The following is a 27,187-nucleotide window of genomic DNA, read 5'->3' on the forward strand; positions in this document are numbered from 1 at the left end:
AGGGAGGCTGGGTAGTAATAACAGAAGGGTGGGGAGTAAAACCTAAGAAGAAAGTGGTGAAGTTGTCCAAGAAAACAAAAGATTTTAAATTTCTTTTGACGATTTGCAATGCAATCAAGTTTGGAAAATAAAATATCTCAATGGCATTCAATGATAAAGCATTCACTAACATTTTCACCATTGTGACCAAAAGACCTGCCAAGAACAATTTTAGAGGAGGAAAAGTTTATTTTAGAGCACATGGTTTCAGAGGTCTGAATCCACAGACAACTGGCTCCATTGCTCTGGGCCCGAGGTAAGGCAAAATATCATGACAAAAGGGTGTGTCAGAGGGAAGCAGCTCAGGACAGGACACAGGAAGTAGAGAGAGGGAGTTCCACTAGCCAGGGACAAAATATATACCCCAAAGGCATGTCCCAAATGATCCACCTCCTCCAGCCACACCCTACCTGCCTACAGTTACCACCCAGTTAATCCGCATTAGGAGATTAATGCACTGATTAGATTAAGGCTCTCAGGACCCAATCATTTCACCTCTAAACTTCCTTTCATTGTCTCACACATAAGCTCTTGGGGGACACCTCATATCTAAACCGTAGCAGAAATGCTTTTTGCTTATATGTTACTAGCTATCAAAGGAGAAATTTTAGCTCATGTTTGTGATGATTTATATCATAACTGTGCAGCATGTTGAATAATAAAATTTAATTTCTCTAGATGAATCTTTGAATCCAAAGTTTAGCCAGAAATAACTAAACAAATAAGGCAGCCCAATGCCATTGGGAACAGGCAGTCAGATCTCAATCACCTGCATGAGTTTTGACACCAGTTTCCTAGCATAAGCCAACCCCCGTGGTCAGGAGGGAGAAATGATGCAAGTATCTAAATCAAATTTAAGTCATCTGGGAAGCCTGGGTCTTTTATTTGCTTGTTTGCTTGTTTGTCTGTTTATTTCTAAGTTTGTTTTTTTTTTTTAACACTAATTCTTTACTCCACCTGGAACAATTAAATCAGGGTCTCTGAAGATGAAGCCTGGAGACTCAGAATTTTTTTCAGAGTTCCTCAGGTGATTCTCCTGTGTATTCAAACAACCTCCTCTCCTCCTCCAAAACAGCATCAACAACCAGTTATACAGACCATCCATCCACACTGGGGGAGAAGATTGAATACAAAGCCCTCGTCTTCAATTCTCCTATGTAATTACAACCTATAAATCCGTGATTTCTGTCCTGACAGATCAAGCTGCCAAGCCAGACAGAGCCATCTTCTCTAACGTGCTTTGTCGTGTCATAAGCAGAAATTCTGTTTATACTGCCAGCAGGAATTGAAAAAAAAAAAAGGGAAGACTTGAAAGACAAATATCTCTCTGCTTGAAGAAAAGCATGAGCCAAAAACTTTACCAAAGCTTCAACTCCCAGTCAAATCAAATGGATGGGAAAGACACGGAGGCCTTACAGTTTTTATTTGAAGAGATGTGAACATGTATCCGAAACATCAAATGCCAGTATAACATTACACAAAAATCAATTCCAGATGGATAAAAAATTTGAGTGAAAACATAAAAGAACTAAAATATGTGGATAAATATTTTTCTAATCTTGGGATAGGAAAAGGCTCTTTAAATATATCATGAAGAAACAAAAAATAAAGATTTGACTACGCAAAAATTAAAATCTGTTCAGCAAAAGAAATCATAAATAAGGTTAAAAGACAAATGGTAGCTCTAGGAAAAATATGTTTTGTAATACTTCCAACAAGCAAAAGGAAAATATCAGAGTTCTTACACGTCAATAAGAAAAAAAAAAAAAACTAAATGACCCAAAAGGAAAATATACCAAGGACACAGTATAAAGAAGTGTAGTCAGTAAAAGTGTGGAAAGATATTCCTCTTCACTAAAAAAATCAAAGAAAACTTAATTGAATAAGAATGAGCCATCTTTTTCAATCCAGTATGGCAAAATGAAAATATAGGCCAAAATTCTATTTGGCAAGGGTATGGACTTTTGGGTAATCTTGTCCATTACTGGAAGAAGTATAATCTTCGTGGAGTGTAATTTGAAAGAAACAGCAAAAACTAAAACAAACATATTTTGCTACTTACTTACCCTGAGAAGGTAATTATAAAGAACAAAAATATAGTTAATCACCATAGTATTGCTTATAAAAGAGAAAATTAGAAAAAACTGAAAGTCCAATAATAGGAGATTTACTAAATAAATTAAAGCACACGTATCATATACATGAATAAAGTCATTAAAAATCACATTAAAGACTGTGTTGAAGTAGAAGATATCCATGATATACTACTGTTATGAAATAATATGTGTATGATCTCATTTATATTAAATTTTATATACTGATCTATCCATGTACACAAATATTGTAAAATGTATGAAAAATGTCATGAAAATGTTAATGACTATTTCTGGGTGATGTGTTTAAGGACAAAATTATCTTCTATGTAATTTTTCTGTACTGTTTAAATTTTCTACAATGTATAATTATATCCTAAATAACTGCAAGCTAAACAAAATAATTTTCAAATTTAGCATCATTTGGGACTCCCTACATCCCCCAAATCACTATGATTTTCTGATCATCAAGAAAATAGATTTGACAAAGGTCTTTCAAATGCAGTAAACAACCAAATACAAATTACTTTAATCAAGGAGTTAAATTCAGAACTTGTACATGTAAAGCATATTATTTCAAGTTTCTCCCTGGTAGAACCACAGCCAATAAAACTTAGCAGTAACTAAGCAATAGTGATTCCTTTCTCTGTCATTAAATAGGCTTATTCATTTTTGCTTATGGAAATAACTAAATTGTATCATCCCAACAGACTCCTTTACTTAACTTTTTGAAATTAGAATATGTTCCTAGAACAGATTGATGTGTCAAGAAGGAAATGCATTCTGGGTGCCAAAGTACAATAGTCAGGTAAATGGAAATTATTATATGGTTCTCAATATAGTAAAGCAATTACCAATTTGCTTTCATCTTGCTCTTATAAATTGCATGTGATAGTCTTTGTAAAGGAGTGTCTATCTTCTCGAGGAATATGTGCACAAGAAATGATACATTTCCAACTTCAGCAGATTGATTAAAAATTCTCGGCACAGCAGTATGTTAAAATAAAGCTTCAAATTTGGAGATGCCAGCTATAAATGTTCCTTATTATGAGACAAGTTCCCTTAAAATGTGCTCTGTTAGGCTCCATAAATATCACAAAATTCACAGAATTCTAAAAATCTTACTGAATTCTTTGGCTAAAAGGTTTGTGAAAATAGGATTATATTTACTCCCGGAAAAAAATTAAAATTACATTCTTCAGTCAGTCTTCACTCTAGACTATGCTTAGTCATTCACAATCAAATGTAGATTTAAATTAAAGTACTTTCATGTATTCTATAAAGCTTAGGAGAATAATTTTTAGGTAACACAAGACTTGACACAAAATATCAAAAAGTATTTTTTGTGCCAATATGTTGCCCATAAACCAAGCAATCCATAAATATTTGTTGATTTAGTTTGATAGCAAGGATCCATCCAGATAGTACTGTGAGTGAAAATCTATAACTATAACAGATTCTGATGGAACCTATTTATACACTGACATTTAACAATTTAATCCGAAGTACCTAAATGAATAGAGCAGTATGCTTGTGTGGCAACCAAGATTACAGATACAATGTAAAGAGCAGGCATGCAGGTGATAGAGACTTTGGTTGTGGAAGGGACATGATTTTAAAACAATGAGGTTGAAAAGTTTTGGATTACTTGACAATATGGCAAGGAGAGCAGAGAATTATTTTTGGTGAGATTGAATGAAAAGGGTAATAAGAGTATTGCATTGTTCTTGGACTTCAGAAAGCATACGTTCCAGGTCTTTGTTGCTAAGCTCAAAGAACAGGAATCAGTCACAAGCCCAGGTTGGATCCTAGATGAGTGTAAGGTCTACTCTTGGCAAAGTGGTTCAGTCGCTTCCAGAAGCCCAAGTTAAGCTATAATTGCCAACACTTAACAAGAAATCTGTGAATACCCACTCTGTAAGCCCCAGAGTCCTATCATAACTGCCTGATGGGCAAAATATATATGCCAAAGTTGGGGAATTCATGCAGTCATTTATGTTGGCGATAGGATTTAATTATACTTGGAGCCATCGAAGCCTCAACTGTTCTTATTTTGAACATAGTTACAGAGGAAATGGTCTACATAGCTTTTAAGATCATCTGCTTCCAATGATATATTATATACACACATATATACATATACATATATATAATCTAATTTTGTATATGTGTGTGTGCATCATTAGCTCTGAAATAAAAGCTTAGATGTAAAATCCTGTCTTCAAGCAGGCAAGACCTCCTGAACAGAAGCTGGCAGAAGAGTTTGCTTAGACAACAGTCGTGCAGTGACTCATCTGTGTTTTCACAACATGCTTCCACCCAGCACCCATGTCTATTTGTAGCCTGACAATAAGGGCCCTATGTGAACCATTTCAGAGCTGTTTGCCTTAAAGGCAAGGACACTGTTCTCAGTTGACTCAATGGAACTGCCTGTGCTTTTGAGAATAACCCACTGCCACATTTATGAATGCATGTGATATAACTGCAGATTATCTCAGGCTTTACCAATGCTTTTCTGCTTAGTCTTGGTCTAGAGTCTCATGAATCCAGGGGACTTCACCCCCTAAATAAACCCACTACACACCACTACTGGGCACTGAAAAACATTGCATTCATCAACACCCTAGACTGCAAATACTACCAGCATGGGATTCTTATCTATTTTGCTCACCTATTTGTATCCCAGCACTTAAAATAGTCTCTGACCCATAGTAAACACTCCATAAATAAGTGCAAAGGAATAAATCAAACTCTTCCATAGACCTGTTAAGTGACCTGGATCTTTGAATTAAATTCTTAAAATATTCTCTTGTCCTTCTTGCTAAGTCAAGAAGTCTTCTACTGCAAGGGTCACAAAATTTTTTTTTTGTGTTAAAGTACATACCCTTTCAGTACCTGAGATACTCTTCAACATATTAAACCACCTTACTCCCTAGTCTTTAAAATATATAAAGCTATTTGTTGAATTTCAATTCAATAAATGTAGATTAATAATCATTCTTTTTTCTACCCTTCTTTTTCAGTGTTTCTGCCACCTACTTGGACTTCTCAGAAGTACCAAGTTGTAGTCTGAGAGAAGGACTTGGCCAATACAGTTCTTAAAGGAATAAGACTTCAGACTTGAGAGAAAAGAAAAAGAATGTTACTTCAGTATTTTCAATCACAGAAACTTTTAAAACAATGTGTTTACAGTTTCAACAAAATTATGCATGGAGTTTACAGAATCTATTAATAAAATTATCAAATTTTGTCTGGAAAATAACTTCATGGGGCTGGGGCTGTAGCTCAGTGGCCTAGGGCTGTAGCTCAGTGCTTGCCTAGCATATGTGAGGCACTGGGTTTGATCCTTAGCACCACATAAAAATAAATAAAATGAAGGCATTCTGTCTATCTACAACTAACAAAAATTAATTATTTTTTAAAAAAAAACCTCTTGTATTTGCATTACTTTGAATTGTCAATTCCCAAGAGTAATAATATCCAGCAAAGGGCTATTCTGATGTACTACTTAACATTCTGATGCCCTAAACCATTCATTTCCCCTGAAATCCTCACATTCTAGAAAATAGCTAATTTCACAAGTAAGGCCTTGTCCAGGTGATATATCACGGTAGGGGAGGTGGTAATCCTATGTTACCTACATATGTTACACAACAGAGTCCTCTACTTTCCCAAGGACACACTTAGATAGAAATCGATTAATATAGGAGGGATCAAAACAGATTTCAATATAACCTGCCCCTAGTCTCAGATGCTGCATTCTAAAGCTAAGTCTTATGAGGCTGCAAAGATTTCGATTCAGTACAGAAAGGCAATATGCTCACACATGGGAAGTGCCACAAAGTCCCCCACCTCAATGAGAAAAATGTCAAAACAAATGTTTAAAAATTAACTGCACAAGAAGGTCTCTGTACTTTCTGATGGACAGAAAATGGTTTTGTTCTTACCGTCCTCAAAACTAGCATTACTCTTTTAATATGTGGCTACCTGTGTTATCTTCTTCATGCCGGCCTCAGCATGCTTACCCAGTGCTTTCTTTCTTCTACACTTGTTTCCTTGAATGATCTGTTTAATGAATGTTATGTTATCATCTAGATGAAGAATCACTGCCCAATTTAGATACAGATCAAAGTTTATAAAAACTCTATTACTGACATCTCACTGTCATAATTTAGTTTATTCACTCCTGTCTTATGAATGAAGAGAAAGTACAGGAGCAGATGGGGAAGACTCTTCATGTATTTCATCTCTGTGGTCCACAAGTTTAGTCTCTAAAATCTGCGCTGTAGGTCTCTCATGAGTAACACAGTGATACAAGTTCTTTGGCCAGCACAATGTTATTTTTTAAATGTTAATTGGCTGCCAATATTTAAGTGTCATGAGATTTCACTAAGAGTTTTAATTTTTCAGGTTCTCTGAAAAATCAGAAAATGATATGGGTACACATTCACATGGAAATAAGTAAAGATGAACAGCAAGTTCCCCTTTCCAGTGGAGCATGAATTCTTAGGAGTCATCACAGTCCCCAAGCTAGCCATGTGGAAAAGTCATGTGGAGAATCCTCAGACTCCAGCTGTTCCAGACAGCCCAAGCCAGGCACCGGAATGTGAGCAAAAAGTCATTTTAAGGGACTTCAGCCTCTGATGCCATCTGACTGCAAAGTATAGAGGACCACTCAGCTAAGCATCAACTGCCTGAGCCATGAGAAGAAGTTTAAAATGGTTATGTCAAGCCTCCACGTTTTGGGGCAATATGCTGTACAGACAGATAAGGGCTATAAGGTATGGGCACTTGAAATGAACAATGTTTAAAGTCATTTCTCCCTTTTTACTCGGGACAATATACATGTTATAGTTTCCATCTTATTTTTTTAATATTTATTTTTTATTTGTAGTTGGACATAATACCTTTATTTTGTTTATTTATTTTTATGTGGTGTTGAGGATCGAATCCAGGGCCTCACACATGCTAGGCGTGCGTTCTACCGCTGAGCCACAACCCCAGCCCTCCATCTTATTTTTGTATTCAAAAGAAATCTAGAACAGCCAGTCATAATAGTCTTTATTTTTTGTGTCTGTGTGAAAATACCAAGATCTCTCCCTCACATTTGTAGATCCACAACCCTTTTTATAAGCCATGTGTGTTCTCTGTATTATTATTAACTATTTTTTAGCATTTGCCTGTAAGTTATTAAAGATTGATGCCTCTAAAAAAAAAAAGAAATCTAGAACATAAATGTACCTAGGCAAGAAAAGTGAAGTGGGACAAAAGTAATTTTTTGGAATTAGTTACATTAAAAAAAAAAAAGCTGTCTGGCAGCACTTACAAATGTCACATTGCTTAAACCCAAGTAAGTAAGAACAGAGTGTAGAAAGGGCTTGAATTGGATTCTTTTCATGGGACTATCAAACTTATTCACTCCTCTGTATTCATCCTAACACAATGCCTATTTGTTTTAATGACTGGATCAAATAAAAGTAGTTTTGTACTTATTATTCCAATTGATTAGGGGAATCAAAAACATCTTCTCTTTTTGTAGCTATTATTGATGCAAAAGGAAGGCAAACGCCACTTTCAAAGTAACCAAAAAAATTGTGGTTACAATTAATGGTACAAAACAAGCCACACCAGAATCATTATGGCTTAATGAGAGACAGGTTCAGGTAAGAAGAAACAGCTATTAACTTGCATCCATTAAAGTTGAATTCTACTAGTTACAAATCCCACTTTGAGCAATCTCTCAATTGTTTGATTATTATTTGTTCATGTAAGAGCAAAGGTAAAGAGTAAAGTAATCATGCATTCCCAAAGAGTGTGATGATCAAGTTTAACAGAATATGGTCCATACATTCAATGGAGAAGATCTAAACCTTGTGCACTGCACAAATGTAAGGCAGCTGATATATGTTTTCCCAAATAGAATTGTAGATCCTCATTTCCTCTCCTTCTTTTCCCCACTTGTGACTCAAGCCAGATTTCATCGAGCTATTTTTGTAATTACTAACATGCTGGAAATACAGCAGCAAGCCAGAAGCAAACTAAAATGCAGCATCCAGCAAAAGAAAGAAAATCACGCTGAGTAACTGAAAGGCCATCTGCTTCTAACTGAGCTGTAGGGGTGAGGAAGACAATCTGGCTGTACTATTTGTGTCCTCCCCAAAACCATACCCACCTGCATGTTGTCAGTGGCATCCCCAAGCAGTCCTCCAAAAGTGATAGCATTAGTTACAGTCGCCAGATAGATGAAGAGAATTGCTGAAAGATCCTGAATATTTAAAGCATCATAAAAATCACTGGCAAAAAAATGGTGCTTTTCTCTTTATGTCCTTAATTAATCCACCACAGAACCTGGGCAGGGAGAAAGCAAACATGTGACCAAGTAAGAAACAAATAAATGACCACCAAATTCATTAAAAGACAATTCACAAAACCATGAAGAATTGGTTATTAAAACACTTGAATCAATCACATGATACTATTTAACCACTTAAGATGAAACCAGAAAACTATCTACCTCTTTCAGTTGCTAAATTAGGTGTCACATTTCCTAAAGATCAGCCAGTGGTTCTGTATGTAAGAATGAACTGTGTACATAAATAAAATCTTTTGTTGCCCAAAGGAAAACATCCAAATATGTGGGAACATAAAAGGCCCTTTACAATCTTGCTAGAGCATCCTTCCCACATTCATTCATTCTTTCATCCCACAAATGTTTATTGAGCACTTGTGATATTCCCACACTATGGCACTGTTCTGGTTGCTGGGGATACAACAGTGAACAACACAGGCCCCAGAGCCCTGCTCTTATGGGGGTTACTTTGGAGAGACAAAAAAAAAAAAAAACAAAAAAAACCAGCCAATAAACAAGATAAATAAGTAAAATGCTTAGTGCTAAAAATCAAAGAAAACATTAAATGGGAAAGAGGGTTATGTATTACTGGAAAAAAAAGGTATTTGAAACTTTAAATAGGCTAGCTAGAAGATGCTTCTAAGAAGGTGACTTTGGGGTAAGGATCTGAAAGAACTAAGTGGGGAGGGCCACCAGGTAGGTGACAGGAGAAGGCACAAACTGTGCCCCGATACACATCAGCAGGTCAGCTAATGGACCCATGGATCAGTCTACTTCCCTCCCAGCCAGACCTCAATCATCAGCCATAAACATGCATGCTGTTGCTTCTGCCTAGAACTCTCCACTTCCAATGCTCAATGGTGCTCCGATTTCATCACCCAGATTCCCACTCTTAGCTCTCACACTTTATCAGGATTATCTACCTCTCTAGGTGCCTGCTGGACCTGCACTGCACTCAGTGCCCCACTGCTGTTTCCTTAGTATTCACAGGGCTGTGCATGGCACCAGGAACACTGCAGGTACACAGTGCATTTACGAAAGGTGAAAGAGGGAAGAATAAAATCATAGTCTGATGAAATTTAAAAAACTAAATTCCAGAACTACTACCTTGGATGTAAGTAGAAAAACCAAAATGATATTCCTAATGAAAATGGTTTGTTAAGAACTTCAATCATGTGCCACATAATAATGTTTTGGTTAATGATGGACCACATGTATGATGGGCCAGTACAACATATCACTCATGTGTCAGTGGTGATGTCAATGTAAACAAACCTACTGTGCTGTCAAACACATATAGCATGTAAGACTTGATAATGTTAATCAATACCTGTGTTATTAGTTTATGTATTTGGTACACTATTCTTATTATCATTATTTTAGAGTGAATACCTTCTACTGATAAAAAAAATAGTTTACTATAAAACAGCACACCGTGTTACACTGACAGCAATCTCCTACATCTGGTCATAACCTTGCCTTTTGATTTTATCAGAAGTGTCACATGATTGACCTATACCATGTGGGTTTGTGGAAGTATGCGCCATGATGTTTGCAAGACGACAAACTGCCCAAGGATGCAATTCTCAGACCTCATCCCCATCGTTAAGTATGCATGACTGTATTTAGAAAAAACAGGGAGCTCAAGAGGGAGGATTTTGTGTGGAGGGTGGAATTTTTCTTTTAATTTGGGAGAGAAATCCAAGTGGATCACCAGGAAAAGGAAATAACTTCACCAAGATTCAACTGCAAACCAAAATGACATACTTTTTTAAAATTAAAATCCTACAGTATTTTTTTTGTTTATTAAAATCCTACCGTGTTTTGTCTTTTTTTTTTAAGAGACAGGAAAAAAAACTATCTTACTTAAATTTTTACTTATCCCAAAATGAAATGGAGAATATAATAGTGGAAGAGGAAGAATTGTCGTAAAAAGTAATCAGATGGAACAATCTGGAAAACCTGAACTCCCAGCTTCAGGCTAAGGAGGCAGAGGAGTGACCTGTGAATTATTCATTTCTATGTTCCTCACTTTTAAGTAAATGTGCAGGGAAGAGATGGAGTCCTGAGAGCCACCCAGGAAAGGCTAACCCATTATCAGTTCGTCTTCCTGGTACCCATACTTACCAGGCATCAGTTGGACCCTCTGACATCCCATCTGTCCCTGCATTTGCCATAATACCCCAATGCCATTCCAGCAAGCACTCTGTGGGCAGTTCCCTCCCACCCCACATCTTCCCTTCATGATCTGTCCCCCACCTCCTTCTGCACTTTCCTCAAATGTTGCCATTCTCTGTAAGGCCTTCTCTGACCAGCCTGTCTAAAATCACAATACTGTTTCTCATGACAAGAGTCCCTACTTCTGCTTCATTTTTCATCATAAAAATATCACCATGTTTATTTATTTTCTTACTTGTCTCCCATCTCCACAAAGTAAGACCCACAAGGGCAGGGATTTTAATTCACTGTTATATCCCCAGTGCCTGTGACTAATAGGTGCACTATAAATATTTGTTGGCTGAACAAATGAACAAACCAGTGAATAAAATGCTGAAAGTAAATTTAGAAAGATGAAGGGAAATTTAGATCTAAGGAAAACCTTATGGTGAATGGCAAAAGGATCCGTCAGTTACCGTCCAGTTCGCTGCAGTTCTTCACAATCCCCATGCCCTCCTCCTCCGTGTCCTCCATCATGGGGGGTGTCTCCGTTCATCTGGACATTCTCTCCACCTGAGTACATATTCTTTCTAAGCAAGGAAACAGAGCCCAAGCGAACATTAGTATTTATCCATTTGCTTCTAAAATGAAGCACTCACTATAGCATACACTGGCCAATGGAAAGATGAAGTTTGGGAAGAAAGAACATTCTTTCTTTCTGCTATCCTAACAAATAATTATTGACACGTTGCAGTCAGAGCCAAGACAAATGATTAGATGAAATGAAAAGCTGAATTAATTGTATATCTTATAAGAGGGAAATTCACCTGGGAAATATTAGATTTCCAACAAATGGTTTCTCTTCAACTACCTCACCCAATTTCTTAACCTCTTAAATCTGCAAAGGACTTGAGTAAACTGATATTTCTACATGTACAGGGAGACATACCCAAAACAACATCCCCAAAGAATGCCTCTGATGCATTCCAATACTGTGATCTGAGCCAATTTGTAATCACTAAAGAACATCAAAACATTTAACATGTATTTTACAGCATCAAGGAAATAAGAAACAAAGGCACATAATTGATCCCTTGGAAGCAATATGCCCATGAGGACCTAGAAATATTAAGACAGTAGCTTGACCCCACTTCCTTGTCTAAACATAACCTCCTTCTCACGTGTATTCTAGCACCTTAAAATTTCCAACTGCCTAAGATTTTACCTTTTGTCAGATGAAGGAAGGCTCTTAGGAGGTTCTATCCTGATCGCTGGGTCCCATTCTCCAGGTGGAAGGACAATGACTTCATCTAGGAACTCATCAATGCCAGCAATCAGGTCCTGCCTATCTTTTGCTTTGTAAGCAATGTCATGGAACACCTAAAGAATGGTAAGAGATGTGTTCATCCAACCAAAGAGCTTTCTACAAGCTTCACACCATATCTAGCCTGAAGAAAGCTATCCAAAATTCACCATGATATTACTCTAATCATGCTCTCCTATTTTGTATTATTCAGCCATTTCCAAAATATTTAAGTTTTTCAGATTATAACCTTAAAGAATATATGTAGAAGCCTGAGTAAATGGCTATTTTTAAGTGTTTCTTTTTTTATCAATACTGTAAAATTACATGCCTTTCAGCTCCCCTTGGTAAAGTACTGTTACTGATACAGTTGCTATGGAAGCCAGATGAAAATAGTTCGGAGAAATATACTGAAAAGTCATTCCCTGAAATAAAAACTACTGGGACAAACAACTGCTGATAATTCAAGGAGAAATTTAAAGTGAGTGTAAAGATCAGGTTGAGAATCAAACATTGCAGTTGTCAAGCACAAAAATAATGTGATCCATTTTAAAAAGAAAACTTAGTTATACTGTCAGAACACAAAGTCAATGTATTTAAACAAGTCCATTTTTTGGCAAGGTAATATCTAAATCACCAAGGATTCAAAAGGTTCATGTCTTTTATATGAACTTCCAAAGGAAGGATTTCCAAAAAGTACACAAGCCTTTTTGTCAACCATTCCATTCTTCTAACCAAACTGATGATCTGAAAGTTCTTCGCAAGATTTTCATGCTTGAACCTGAACTGGGTCAAATTCTTTAATCTCAAGAAAAGAAGATGGCCACCCTGTTCAATCACCTTCCCCATTCTTAAAGATTTCTGCTAAATCACTTCTCCTGAAAAAGAATTTTCTAAAGTTGTCAATCAAATAGCATTTAATGGTCTTTGGGTTGTGGGGTAGAGAGGAGGGCAATAAAAATGCAGACACTGCTACCCTCAATCTCATTTTCTTTTGCCATCTCCATCACTGTGGCTGGAGAGTCAGAGAGTCACCTTTCCAGCCAACCCTGCAGATAGAGAGCAACAGTTCCAACCAATGAGACATGAGAATGACGCTGTTTGGGTAAGCCTGCAAAAAGGGGCAGATACGGCTCACATTATCCCCATCACTGTTTCCTACTTTAAATGTAGTGAGGTGATAAGCTGAGTGCAGGCAGACACTGTAGAGTTACAATTTTGATAGGAGGGGAAAAAATGCCATCTTAAGACCATGTAAGTAAGTGTGCAGCTATCAATTAGCAAACAGTTAAGCTAAACCAACCCCAGCTACTATCTACCTCCTAACTTTGTTATATAAGAAAATAATCTGCAGATTGTTTAAGCTACTATAAGCCCATCACTTGCAGCCTAAAGCTTTCCTAATTGACACATCTTCAAATGAATAACTTAAAAAAAGAAGGTATAAAAATACAAAAATAAATTAACTCACTGTGAGGAGGGAAATATACATCCCCTTAATAGGGGGAGAAAAAGAACCAGCATTGCTATACTTCAATGTTCTCAGACCCAGTAGAAATCACCTGAGCAATCACCACATAGAATTTCTATCCCTAACAAGCAAGCATCCTATTCCTCACTTAACACATGGAAAAACCGACAAATTCAACAATAAAGCAAAAGTGAAACATTTGAAAAAATAGTAAAGCAGAAAGACACAGAAGCAGAAATTAATGATCTTATATTCTAACAGTGTTTCTTTTACCACAAGTCTGGTTTGGTTTTGTCATATCTAAAATGCATGTAGCAACATTCAAGCTGTTGTGAGAGTAATGAAACCATAACTGGAAAGTACTAGATACTCTATAGTTGCAGTTGCTAATGTATTTCAGATGTGCAACTTGCCTTCCACAAAATAAGAAAACCATGAAACATGTATTTTCTGATACCTAAGAAGAATGCATTATCCATTTTATTACAGATTATTTTATAAAACACATAATTCTGGAAATAGTATAGAATATGAATAGTTAAATTCCCAGAATTAACATATTAAATACTTTAAGAGTTAAAGTTGAGACAAAGTTGAAAATATGTAATAATCAGATCAGGGGAACTGCATATTTATCACCTCAGACATTTATCTTTTATTCCTCTTGGGAACATTCAAAATCCTCTTTACTAACTATTTTGAAATATACAATTAATTGTTATTAGCTATGGTTACCCTACTGTGTCTCAGACATTCCAAATTGTATAGAATTGTATTGAAATATCACACTATAACTCATATAGAGGCACAATTATGGGTCTATTAAAAAAATTTTAAAAGAATTGAAAATGTTTTTAAAAAGAAAGGAAAATGTTTTATTCCAACACAATTTATAATCCAGTACAAAAACAAAGTACATGACTTGCTTTTTTTGAAAACTAATGCATAGGGAATATCAGTGCATTTACCACACATGATTGTACTTCATGCTATGAAGATCTTAGTAACCCCATAATTCAAACTGTATAAATTGTCACAGATGAGTCACAGTACGAAAACAACACAAGTAGGTCATTCAAAAAAACCTATCTTCCCAATTCCCTACCTCATCAGACATCAGGGTGGCAATGGCTCTGCCAATCTCATGGTAGGACTTGGCTTTGCCCTTAGGACCTAAGAGAATGAACAAGAACCTAAAGGAAAAGGAAAGAAGCACATGCTGTTACACACATTTCATCAATATACATGAGACTAAGAAATGTTTATCTCAGTTCGTATTTTCGAAAGGGTTAGATCTCTAAACGAAGGACTAGACTTGGTGATGTGGAAAATACTCTTTCACACTATGTGAAACACAAATCACTGTTCAGTTTATTTGGAGGCAAAGAAAAGTTTACCATGAAAACTTGAGAAGCTTTTTCTCTGAGCAGGAAAGGTTCAATTTATATTCTTTATGAGACAGTCAATGTTTCTGTTTTAAGTTTTGCTCTTTTTCCATTTCTACTGTCTTTTGGAATCTTTGAAGCAAATCCATTAAGTCCAATAACTAGACAGACTTAGTACACCTTTGGACTTCTCTGACTTTTCCAAAAACCGAAACCAAATTTCTATAAGTAAGCCATATGCTGACCGTCAATGTAAAATAAAATGAAATATGAGGGAAATTCAAAATAAATTATCATTCACAGACTTAATTTTTTATGGGTGTTCCCATTTTCTTTCTAACTTGTTTTCTTGATACTGTACAAAGCACTGCTTCAGAGAAAATAAGTCCTGAAACATGTAGTAATGAGCTCATTCCCATTTTTCATATTGGAAGGAATCCCTCACTGATAACAAGGACAAAGATGTATGTCTCCACTGGGGAGGAGGGAACCTGATAAATAAATAAGGAAAAAAGCCACAAAAGGGGATACTAGATAAATCTTAGCCTTGATATCGATCATGTCTTACCTAACAGGGCGATAATGAGGACAATCAAAATGATGGCATTATGTGGTTAGACAGCTTTTAAAGTCCTGCAAAGCAGGATTTCACATTCATCACTTTCTGTTAATTTCCATGCAACCCTTGCAAAAAGGACAGGTATTCTATTCCTATGTGATGGCAAGGAAACTGGGGCTGAAGGAGGTGATACATGAGCCCAAGGTCTGTGCTTAGTAAATGTCTGGGGCAAGGGATGTAGTTCAGAGGGAGAAGACATACTCAGCATGCATGATTCCCTGGGTTCAATTCCCAGCATCAAAAAAAACAAAACAAAATTAAACAAAAGCAAAGCAAAATAAAGTGTACATATAGCTCTTCTTGCATCCTATTCTTTTTACCACATAATTATGTTATTACCACCAACCCTATTGGCATACCAGAGTTGTGAAACACAAAAACTATCCACAATAACTTCCACAGGTTGCTCCTGGGAAAGAACTTGTGGATGCTTAGCTTGGGACAAGAAAGGTAAGATTTTAAGTACCAGGGATGGCTTTGTACATTACTTTGCCAAATTCTATTTATTACTAATATACTTCTATACCTCCCTTTAAATAAAAAAGGATCAACAGCAAGTACTCTATAAAATGTTAGGGCTTGTTCCAAAATGCCCCTGGATATATAATTACTTTATTTCATTATAAAAGTCAATTCAAAGGAGATAGGGGGAAAAAAAACACCAGGAATTAAGAGTGTAAAAAAAGGCGGTGGTAATCTGAAAGTTTGAATACCCAGATTTTATACTAGAATAACAATAAAACCATTCAGTACTTATTTGCTTGAAAACCAGTTCTGCAGTGGAGTGGAACACTCACTTTCAAGTCTGATCACAGTGAATGAAAAAGCAAAGCAATCAGCAGCTTGAAAGTCTGTTTGGCATGAAAGAAGCCACTGTCAGGACTGAACTTTAGACCTCTAACCCTGAAGTTCAATTGATGCTAGAATTTTTCTTCCTTTGACACTGACCACTTCATAATTATGTACCACCATATACAGCATTATAAAGTGCTACGCGGTAGCAGTAAAATGTTGCTTTCTAAAGGGACTAATCCCTGGTTTGAATGCAACACTTGAAAAAAATTTTTTTTTGCCAGTAAAACAAAATGCAAATACCACTGAGAAATGCTAGTACCGGTTACATTTTTCCAATTCAATTTGCCTATCTACAAATGGCCAGCTGTCAAGTAAGACAATAGTGTGTTAGGTAAAATGGGAAGGTGCAGTGTCACAAGAGAAACTACCTTGTTGGGTCCTTTACTTAGGACATTTTTTTAAATAATGGATTTCTTTTGCCCGCCATTTTTTATTATCTCAGTGTATCTAAATATTAACTTTTCAGGAATGCATAATGCCCAAAACCTTTCCAGAACCACTCTATGGCCCTTCCTACCACTCCCATAAGGAGTGTAGCTTACAAATACACATTTTCCTATCAATCTGTATCAACTGACACAAGTTAATTATCAGGTTGACTAGATGGAAAAAAAAAACCTACTGTCTTGTTAGTGAGAAAAAACACTTAGTCACTAATAGTCCTCAAACATAAACATAAACTTTGGCCAAGGATGGGTGACTACTCTCTGAACTAATAGAGTCATGAAGCCTCTGTATAAAAACCCAGGAGATGAGGAACATATATTTTCCATACAATTTTACTCTTTGGTCTCCACAAAATATATCAAAGAATGAATGGAAACAGTAGATCAACAGTGTCTATGATGGATACTATAGCATGACCTAGAAATAAAGGTATTATTCCTAGGTAATTATAATTTTGTTGTTAAAAAAGATACTTCTTCACTAATGAACTATCATCAAGTGCCAAACAGAAACAATATGGCAACATTGTTTACCTAACTCCAGTCAGGAACAATTCAGTAAATGTACCCTCCTAAAATGATATAGAGAAGGATTCAGCCAGAGGAAGAAGTTGTGCTCCACTTGTGTACACTGCGTCAAAATACATTCTACTGTCATGTATAACAAATTAAAATATACAAAATTAATTTTTAAAAAGTGATATACAGAGGGAATCTGAGCATGCAAAAGCAGTAGGGAACATCATGTCAAGTGAATAATTTCATTTGTAGGAATAAGGACCCTTAAGCAGCCTTTAATCTAGACTGTATTATGGACATGAAGCCAAGAGTTCTGAGGGAACTAACTCAGAGCAACCCAGCCAGTCAATGTTCCCTCTGCCTGAAACATGTCCTCTCCCCTTTAACCCTCAAAGAAGCAAAAGCTGTTACAACTTTTATGATTGAAGTACATCCTGCCAAGCTCAGCTTTTATAATGTACTGAAAACACTTTTCATGATCCAAACTCTTTTTTGTCAATGGACAGATGTTATTTTTAACCAGAAGCTTTTTTCTTTATTAACAAATTAGAGTAAACATCACATTTGTGTGGCTGGAAGGACACAGTCCATGTTGACAGCTCAGAGAAAAGAAATTAATTTATGTCACTGAGTTTCTTTTATGCACTCATCACTAGCAACAAGTCAGAGTTAGAATGCTTAATGGTGTCTAGTTGTCTTAAGAATGTTCATGAGGCTCTTTTCTACTTTTGTGAGCTTTTTCAAGAAACTAATTATGCCTGGGGAGGATGCCTCTAGCATTCTGCACAACAAAAAGAAGTACCAGATGATCCATGTCTGGAACCAATGGCCTATACTCACATTCTCAAAATAATTATAGGCAGAAACAGAGCATAATATCAGAAAAGGAGCCAGCTTTCCTAAATCACTTAATCTTTTCAGAAAGGATGTACATCCCCCTCCTGATACAGCACAGCTATTTCCAGAATAAACTCAGCATGTACCAATCCTTTACTCTCTTCTCTCAAAATCAAATAACACATTATTCATATTTAGCAACTTTGGAAAATGTGGCTAAACTGTAGCTTCCACAATAGATTCATGGGGACCACAAACCCACCATAACCAACCACATTATGTGCAGTTCAGAAGCTAGCAATTCGACTGACGGACAAGACAGAACTGAATTAGCAAGATTTCTGTCCCAGCCCCTCTAATAGTTTTTGTATAAAAGAGTTTGTAAGAACAAACTCTTTCTCTTAGGTAAGTAATTATTTATAATACCCATATATATATATATATATATATATATATATATATATATATATATATATTAATATAGCCATGCTAAAAGGGCAAACATTCTAACATTTTAGAGAACTAAAAGCTTATTGAATAACCATTTACCCTAAATACGCAGAGATCAGAAAAAGATAAGTTAGGGCTGGGGTTGTAGCTCTGTGGCAGAGCACCTGCCTCGTACAGGTGAGGTACTGGGTTCAATTCTCAATACCACATAAAAATAAATAGACAAAATAAAGATACTATGTCCATTATAACTAAAAAATATATTTTTTAAAAAGGATAAATTGACCTAAGGCTTCTCATTTTTCATGGGCGGTTCCTAAAACTTTCTATTCTGTCCCACTCTAGGTATCTCTAGGGTTACCTAGACTCTAAAATTTGGCCAGAGTTCTGTTTCTAGTGCTGACAGTGGATCTTCCCTTTGCCTGCACCCCTTAAATATAAAATGGTCATAACAACATTTATTCCATATATAACTCATAAATATGAGTGAGAGGTTGCCTCTGTGAACAGATAAAAGATGACAGCAAAGTGCCTATAAAAATAGTCACATTGTAAGTAGAGAAACTTGTGAATTCTATACAAGGAAGGGGAGTTGCTAGGGCCATACTTCTGTAAAGGTGCATAGTAGTAAGATTATAAGGAATAGTAGTAATAATAATAATTGTATAATTTTCTTCCACCTTTAAAAAAAAAAGACCACAAAAAACACATGCACCAAAACAGGTCTTTCAAGTCTTCCTGCTATAGAACAGCACATGCACATTAAAGCACATCATGGAATGCAGACACGGTCCTCCACAATGACTGCCACATTTCTTGTGGGATTTCCTTGATTGGATTTCACAGGATGAAGCCATTGTAAATGGCCTCACATTACTCACATCCAAAAAAGCTAATGAGACTCCCCACTCAGTGATTAGAGCTTGTATTGGTTTGGAGGATAGCAAATGGATAAAATAGTTTCCTGGAAAAATGTTAACATGCAAGGATATATTATTCAGATTATTGCTCTGAAATAGTTTTATGATATTATTGAATTACATTCCCTTGAATTGCTTGGCTCCTCTTGTTATTTCAAATGATGCTGTATTTCACTTCTAGACTAATACTTCCTCCCTCCAGTACAAAAGAAAAAAAGAATGAGCCAGACAGGAGCAGATGATAAAAGGGATACAAAAATTGTCATGATTTGCTACTCAATGCATGCATATTATTGTTAAATAAAAAGCCTTTTAACTTTTTTTATTTGTAGCTTTTAAAGAAAATAGTAATAAAAATAAAAAGGGAAGAGCAGTTTTCTTTAACACTTCTTGGCATGTTTTTTTTTTTTTTCTTTCAAGCCCCAGTAAAGTTAGTCCAAAGAGACATAAATAAAGCCATTGGGGCACCAATCTGGACTTCAGCCATGGTCTGAGTCAGCAGTTTGCCAGATGATTGCTCAGATAGAACTGCAAAGCTCTGCTGGAATGTTTTAAAGTAAAAAGCTAAGTTACAGAAAACAAATCGCAATAATCCCAGTAATCGAATAAACTGATCATCTCCTTTCTCCTGTTATTTGTCCATATTATTTGTCCAATGACTGCCTGTGTATTATTCCTATTTTAAGTGTCTTTAAGAAATTCAAAACTGAGAAAAAAAAACATATAATAAGGAAGAATGTCTTGAATTGAGAAGCCTTAAGGAAATTTTCTCCTAATATTCCTCCTAACTTGGCTCAAAATAAATCTTGGCCTCTTGTCACTGTTGGTTAATCATGCTCACACCACCTGCGTTTCTTGAGGAGGATTCATAGCCCTTCCTTCCTGTTCACATGGGGAAAACGAGGAGAGCAATGTTCACCTCTTGTGCTGGAATCCACAGAAAGCACCCTTCAATTCTTTCATATGATAATTTCCTGATGTCAACCTAAAGATACAAGTATCTCTTTAAACTCTTCCTCAGCATTATTTTAGTGAAGCATTAACTTCTACTCAACTAATTGTACTTTGTAAATCAAGCTACCTAACTTTATTGAGCTCAGCTTCAGAGGGAGCTGAAGAGGATGACTTGTGAGGTACTGTGCAGTGTGATGATTTAACATGATTTAACAACAGTGGCACCCTTCTTTTAAAGCAAAATTTTATGTGGCATGATATATGTCACTGTAAAGTATACAAATTTGGGTATAAAGCCAAAAGAATTTTACAAATCTGTATGTATACCTATATTTATGTATACGTGTGTATATATATGAACTCACTACCAATTTTCTGATGACGTAGAACAAATGAAAGCAACTATGACCATTTACTAATTGTATAACTTTGTACACATTGAATTCTTAAGACTTAGTTTCTGCATCTGTAAAATCTGAACACTGTAGTTTGTATGTTAAAAGATTATTGGAAAGATTGAGTAGAATAATCTATAAGAAGAAAGTAGTCCTTCACCCAAAAGATCATTATAATTATTATTAACTGTTGTCATAACTATACAAGTGCCTAGTCATTTGATAGCATAAAAATGAGACTTAGCCATTATTTCAAATTAAACCTCTTGAATGTACTGGATATATCCTCATTCTGATCCTCTAGCCTAGAAGGGAGCCCATTTCCCAATAAGCGCATCGCAGACCCCAGCAGGTGGGAAAGAGCAGCCTACCTTGTGGGCACAGGGACCTCAGTGAGGGCACCCAGCATGACAGCCTGCTGTAGTCGAACAAAGGCAACAAAAGGAGTATCCAAGAAGTCAACTTCCCCAACGAGCACATTGGAAGCTTCTGCATCACGTGGCAGTTTTTTCATGAACTTATTCTTCAGCTGCATGGGAAGAACCAAACAAAAACCATTTTATTTCCAAAAAAGGGAAACAAGAAGAGATACTATACGCATCACTCACAGGATGTCCCTTTATGGGGTCTTCATGCAACAGTCCCTAAACAGCCACTTTTATGTTGTATTTAACCATTCTATTAAAATAAACACTTAGCTGTACCTTGATTTAAAACATGATGAAGGTATAATAACATGGTTTATATATAAAACATATATATATCCATTCATTTCTTTAGTCATTCACTCATGAAAACTTATGAGCAAAGCAATACTCTAAGTCTGAGGGATACAGGAAGGGACAGGCTAACTATGAGCTCTGCTTAGGTTCACCTTGCCACAGGAGGAAATAACACATGATTTAAAGTAGTGATAAGTACTGAGAAGGAAAAATGAAACAGATAAGAGGGTACTATTTTTAAACAGGTACTATTTTAAACAAGATGGTCAGGGAAGACCTCTGAAGAAATATATATATATATATATATATATATATATTTTTTTTTTTTTTACACTGGCACCCAGGGTACAAGCCATGCACGGACCTGAATGAAGAGCATTCTTAGCAAAGAGAAAGGCAAGGGCAAAGCCTCTGGAACACGAAGGAGGTTTGCAGAGTAGTAAGAAGTCAGATGTGTTGGGAGCTAAAGGAGGAAAGTGGCAAAAATAGCCACAGATGAAGCTGGATGGGTAAAGGGGACCAGTCCATAAAGACCTTGAAGGCCAAAGTAAGGAGGCTTAGAAGTTTCATGTGGGAGATGCTTACGAAGAGCCCCAGTTAAAAGGTGGAGCCAGAAGACATAAATTTGAGAGACATAACCAGGTCAACAGTATTCAAGGCCACTGGACAGGTGACATAGCCCTGAGTGTAAGTATAGAGAGAAAAGGGGTAAGATCTCTACTCTGGGGCCACTCTACCTTGCATAGGAATAAAAGGCGGCATCGGCAGAGGACATTGAAAAGAAGCAACAAATAAAGAGAGGAAAACCAGACTTTACTCATAGCCAGGTGACACAAGGGCTCAATAAGGAAAGAGTATCAGTTGAGTCCTAGGCTGCCTAAAGCCCAAATAAGATGAGAACTATGAAAGGTCCAGTGAGTCTGGCAAGATGGTAGTGCTGGTGAATCTTGACCAGAGCTGTTACTATGGACACCCAAGTGCCACATGAACAACGACAAGAAAAGAAGGAGAAACAGGGAGTAGAGGTAATTATTTTGAGAAATACAGCTACCAAGAAAAGATGAAAAGTGGAGAGGGAAGTGAAGACGGCATAACACTGGGGATTTGTTTTAATAGAGATGTGACAGCATTTTGGAATGTGAACAGAATGATCTAGTAGAGACAGACTAATGCTGCAGGAAGGATAGGGAATAATTAGAAAAGCAGCTCAAGCAACCTGGATCTATAGTGAAGGGATGATATCCACATCCCAGGTAGGAGTGCCAGTTTTAGAGAGGAAAAGAGCTTATCGATCCTACCAGGGAAGGCAGACTCTCTGGGTTCAAAGGTGGGTGATCTGAGAGAGTTGGTAGAGTGGCAATGAGGGCTTCTGAGGACTCATATTTTTGCAATGAAATACAAGTGAGCTGATGGTGAGGAGGAGGGAGGCATGTGGGGGTTGAGGAGAGAAGAGAAGGTGTAAAGCCGTTTTCTTGGAGAGTGAAGGCTGCTTAACACAGTCACATTGAAAGCTTATCTGACAGGCATCATCTCTTCCACAAAACTCAAAGAAAACAATTCAAAATTGCAGGAGGGAAAAAGAATAAGAATTTTGCAAGACCACACAAAAGACACAGACTTCTTATACTTACTTATCGTCCAATGTAAATGCCCCACTCCTCAAGTCAAAAGTACCAGTGCGTTTAGTATTTTGTGCCATGGATTATTGCTGGGATGGAAAGTGGCACACTTGATCCAATTTTGCCCATTAGTACAAAGTTTATACCAACATTTTATTTTCAACGACCACTTAAGAGTTTTTAATTAGGGGAAATTAATGACATGAAAAGTTACTCTGAGGACTCCATCACACTCAGGAGCATTTTTATACGATTTTGTTTTTAACTTGGTACTTCATGCAAGAACAAAGCTATCAGACAAAAAGCAAGAAACGACTAAGAATTTGGTGGAAACCAATCAATTCACTAATCAATAAATAAAGACAAGTTATATATTCTTAGAGGTTAGGAATATAACTACTCCTAAGTAGTATGGAATTTTCCAAAATTTTTACCATTAATCCTCCAAGAAATGCTAATATTAAAAAATTTTCTTTACATTTTACAGATATAAAAACACCAGCCAAGAGAGTGGTCTAAAATCATGAAGTTGCCAAAATTGTTATTATCACCTAAGGAAATTACAATAATGAACTGTTCTTCAGAACACTAAGTAGAGTGTGGAGTACAGCCAGGTGGCCAAACAGATGCAAAATAACAATCCTCAAACTCTCTCCAGAGAGTGCTTGCTCTCATTTACCAATACAGAAAACAAAGCTGTGCATTATTCTGGTTTTACCTCCCATTCTCTTCAGCAAACTCCTTGCTCCTGGTTAGGCAGGTGATTCAACCATAATTCCTTCCATCTTATATACTTAGATTCTCACACTCATTACAAGAAAAGAAAAAAGTCCTTTCCCTATTTCTACCTTTTCTAAACCTTCTTCAGAGTTCAGCACAAGACTTTCTTCCCATTTCATCCTACTTCCTTGGGAACTTTCAAAATTACTCATTTCTGAATCACACTTCGGCAAGGTATAAGTTCCCCTCCCCCAGTTTCATGAGGGTAAGAACAGTTTATTCTGAATAAATTGAATAGTTTTCAACATGATGAGGAATAACCTCTGATAAAAGAAAGATTTTTTTTAAACCCATGTAAATGCCAATTCTTTGAATGAATCTTTTCCCCACACACAAGCTCCCTGGGTGATCTCAAAAGTGTGAGGAAGTCCGAGGACTTATCAAACTTACATCTTTAGCCAATACTTTTTCTTTAAGCTCCAGACCTATATATAATACCTCCACCTGGATTTCTAATACACATTTCAAACTTCATTTCATCCAAAACAAGCCCTTTCGACAGTCCCCTAAAACCAGTTTTTCAGCAGTCTTCCCTGCCTTGCATGGCACCTCTACTCTTCCATTGCTCAAGGCAAAAATCTTGCTGTAATCTTCAACTCTTCCTTCTCTGGTACCCCACACCCATTCCATCAGCAAACCTGTTGGATCTACATTCCAAATGTACCTATAATCCAACTTTTTCAACACCTTCATGGCTACCACCCTCGTTCATGTCCAAGACATTCTCTGAAGTATGGCCCTGGCTTCCTGACTAGATAGCCTGCTCCTGCCCTCCCTGCTGTGTATTCACCAAAGCAGCCACAGCAGAAAAATCAAGAGTCAGACCCTGTTACTCCTCTGCTCAAAACTCCAGCTGGTTGCTGTTTCCCTAAGTGAAGCCAAGCTCTTTACAACAACCCCAAATCCCAGCATTATCTAGCTGCCAACTGCTCCCTGAACTTATTTCCTACCACTCTCTCCTGGCCTTCCCTGTGGCCACCCCTGGTCCCATGTTCTCCCTCAGACAGGTTCACCTCAGGTCCTTTACACCTGCTGTTTGCTCTGCAGGCAATGTCTGCAAAGCCCCCTCCCTCACTTCCTTTGCTCTTTTTTTTAATTCTTTATTTTTTTTATTGGTTGTTCACAACATTACAAAGCTCTTGACATATCATATTTCATACATTAGATTGAAGTGGGTTATGAACTCCCAATTTTACCCCAAATGCAGATTACAGAATCACGTCGGTTACACATCCACATTTTTACATAATGGCATATTAGTGACTGTTGTATTCTGCTACCTTTCCTATCCCCTACTATCCCCCCTCCCCTTCCCTCACATCTTCTCTCTCTACCCCATCTACTATAATTCATTTATCTCCTTGTTTATTTTCCCATTCCCCTCACAACCTCTTATATGTAATTTTGTATAACAATGAGGGTCTCCCTTCATTTCCATGCAATTTCCCTTTTCTCTCCCTTTCCCTGTCTCTGTTTAATGTTAATCTTTTCTTCCTGCTCTTCCTCCCTGCTCTGTTCATAGTTGCTCTCATTATATCAAAGAAGACATTTGGTATTTGTTTTTTAGGGATTGGCTAGCTTCACTAAGCATAATCTGCTCTAGTGCCATCCATTTCCCTGCAAATTCCATGATTTTGTCATTTTTTAGTGCTGCGTAATATTCCATAGTGTATAAATGCCACATTTTTTTTTATCCATTCATCTATTGAAGGGCATCTGGGTTGGTTCCATGGTCTAGCTATTGTGAATTGTGCTGCTATGAACATCGATGTGGCAGTATCCCTGTAGCATGCTCTTTTAAGGTCTTCAGGGAATAGTCCAAGAAGGGCAATAGCATTCCTATACCTAGAAGACCCAAAAGGGTCTACAAAGAAACTACTAGAACTAATAAATGAATTCAGCAAAGTGGCAGGATATAAAATCAACACGCATAAATCAAAGGCATTTCTGTATATCAGCGACAAAACTTCTGAAACGGAAATGATGAAAAACACTCCATTCACAACATCCTCAAAAAAAATAAAATACTTGGGAATCAACCTAACAAAAGAGGTGAAAGATTTATACAATGAAAACTACAGAACCCTAAAGAGAGAAGTAGAAGAAGATCTTAGAAGATGGAAAAATATACCCTGTTCATGGATAGGCAGAACTAACATTATCAAAATGGTGATATTACCAAAAGTTCTCTATAGGTTTAATGCAATACCAATCAAAATCTCAACAGCACTTCTTGTAGAAATAGATAAAGCAATTATGAAATTCATATGGAAAAATAAAAGACCCAGAATAGCAAAAGCAATTCTAAGCAGGAAGTGTGAATCAGGCGGTATAGCGATACCAGATTTCAAACTATATTACAGAGCAATAGTGACAAAAACAGCATGGTACTGGTACCAAAACAGGCGGGTGGACCAATGGTATAGAATAGAGGACACAGAGACTAATCCACAAAGTTACAACTATCTTATATTTGATAAAGGGGCATGCAATGGAGGAAGGATAGCATCTTCAACAAATGGTGTTGGGAAAACTGGAAATCCATATGCAACAAAATGAAACTGAATCCCTTTCTCTCGCCATGCACAAAAGTTAACTCAAAATGGATCAAGGAGCTTGATATCAAATCAGAGACTCTGCGTCTGATAGAAGAAAAAGTTGGCTCCGATCTACATATTGTGGGGTCGGGCTCCAAATTCCTTAATAGGACACCCATAGCACAAGAGTTAATAACAAGAATCAACAAATGGGACTTACTTAAACTAAAAAGTTTTTTCTCAGCAAGAGAAACAATAAGAGAGGTAAATAGGGAGCCTACATCCTGGGAACAAATTTTTACTCCTCACACTTCAGATAGAGCCCTAATATCCAGAGTATACAAAGAACTCAAAAAATTAGACAATAAGATAACAAATAACCCAATCAACAAATGGGCCAAGGACCTGAACAGACACTTCTCAGAGGAGGATATACAATCAATCAACAAGTACATGAAAAAATGCTCACTATCTCTAGCAGTCAGAGAAATGCAAATCAAAACCACCCTAAGATACCATCTCACTTCAGTAAGATTGGCAGCCACTATGAAGTCAAACAACAACAAGTGCTGGCGAGGATGTGGAGAAAAGGGTACACTTGTACATTGTTGGTGGGACTGCAAATTGGTGCGGCTAATTTGGAAAGCAGTATGGAGATTCTTGGGAAAGCTAGGAATGGAACCACCATTTGACCCTGCTATTGCACTTCCTTTGCTCTTTAATTAAAAGTCGCTTTC

At 36.8% G+C, this 27,187-nt stretch overlaps 1 protein-coding gene across 1 annotated transcript in view; it reads right to left on the reverse strand.

The window, feature by feature from the left end:
• Nucleotides 1-27,187, reverse strand: part of LOC308640003 (electrogenic sodium bicarbonate cotransporter 1-like) — a gene marked incomplete at both ends in the record, with an annotated part of 133,528 nt that overhangs the window by 46,862 nt on the left and 59,479 nt on the right. The window contains 6 exon segments of the mRNA XM_081312082.1: nucleotides 8,305-8,436; nucleotides 8,438-8,480; nucleotides 11,115-11,228; nucleotides 11,864-12,018; nucleotides 14,518-14,605; nucleotides 21,164-21,321. Of these exon segments, the coding sequence (XP_081168208.1) occupies nucleotides 8,305-8,436; nucleotides 8,438-8,480; nucleotides 11,115-11,228; nucleotides 11,864-12,018; nucleotides 14,518-14,605; nucleotides 21,164-21,321 (690 nt within the window).

This window comes from Spermophilus citellus (assembly GCF_964194105.1).
Source record: "Spermophilus citellus genome assembly, contig: SCAFFOLD_362, whole genome shotgun sequence".
Taxonomy (NCBI): domain Eukaryota; kingdom Metazoa; phylum Chordata; class Mammalia; order Rodentia; family Sciuridae; genus Spermophilus; species Spermophilus citellus.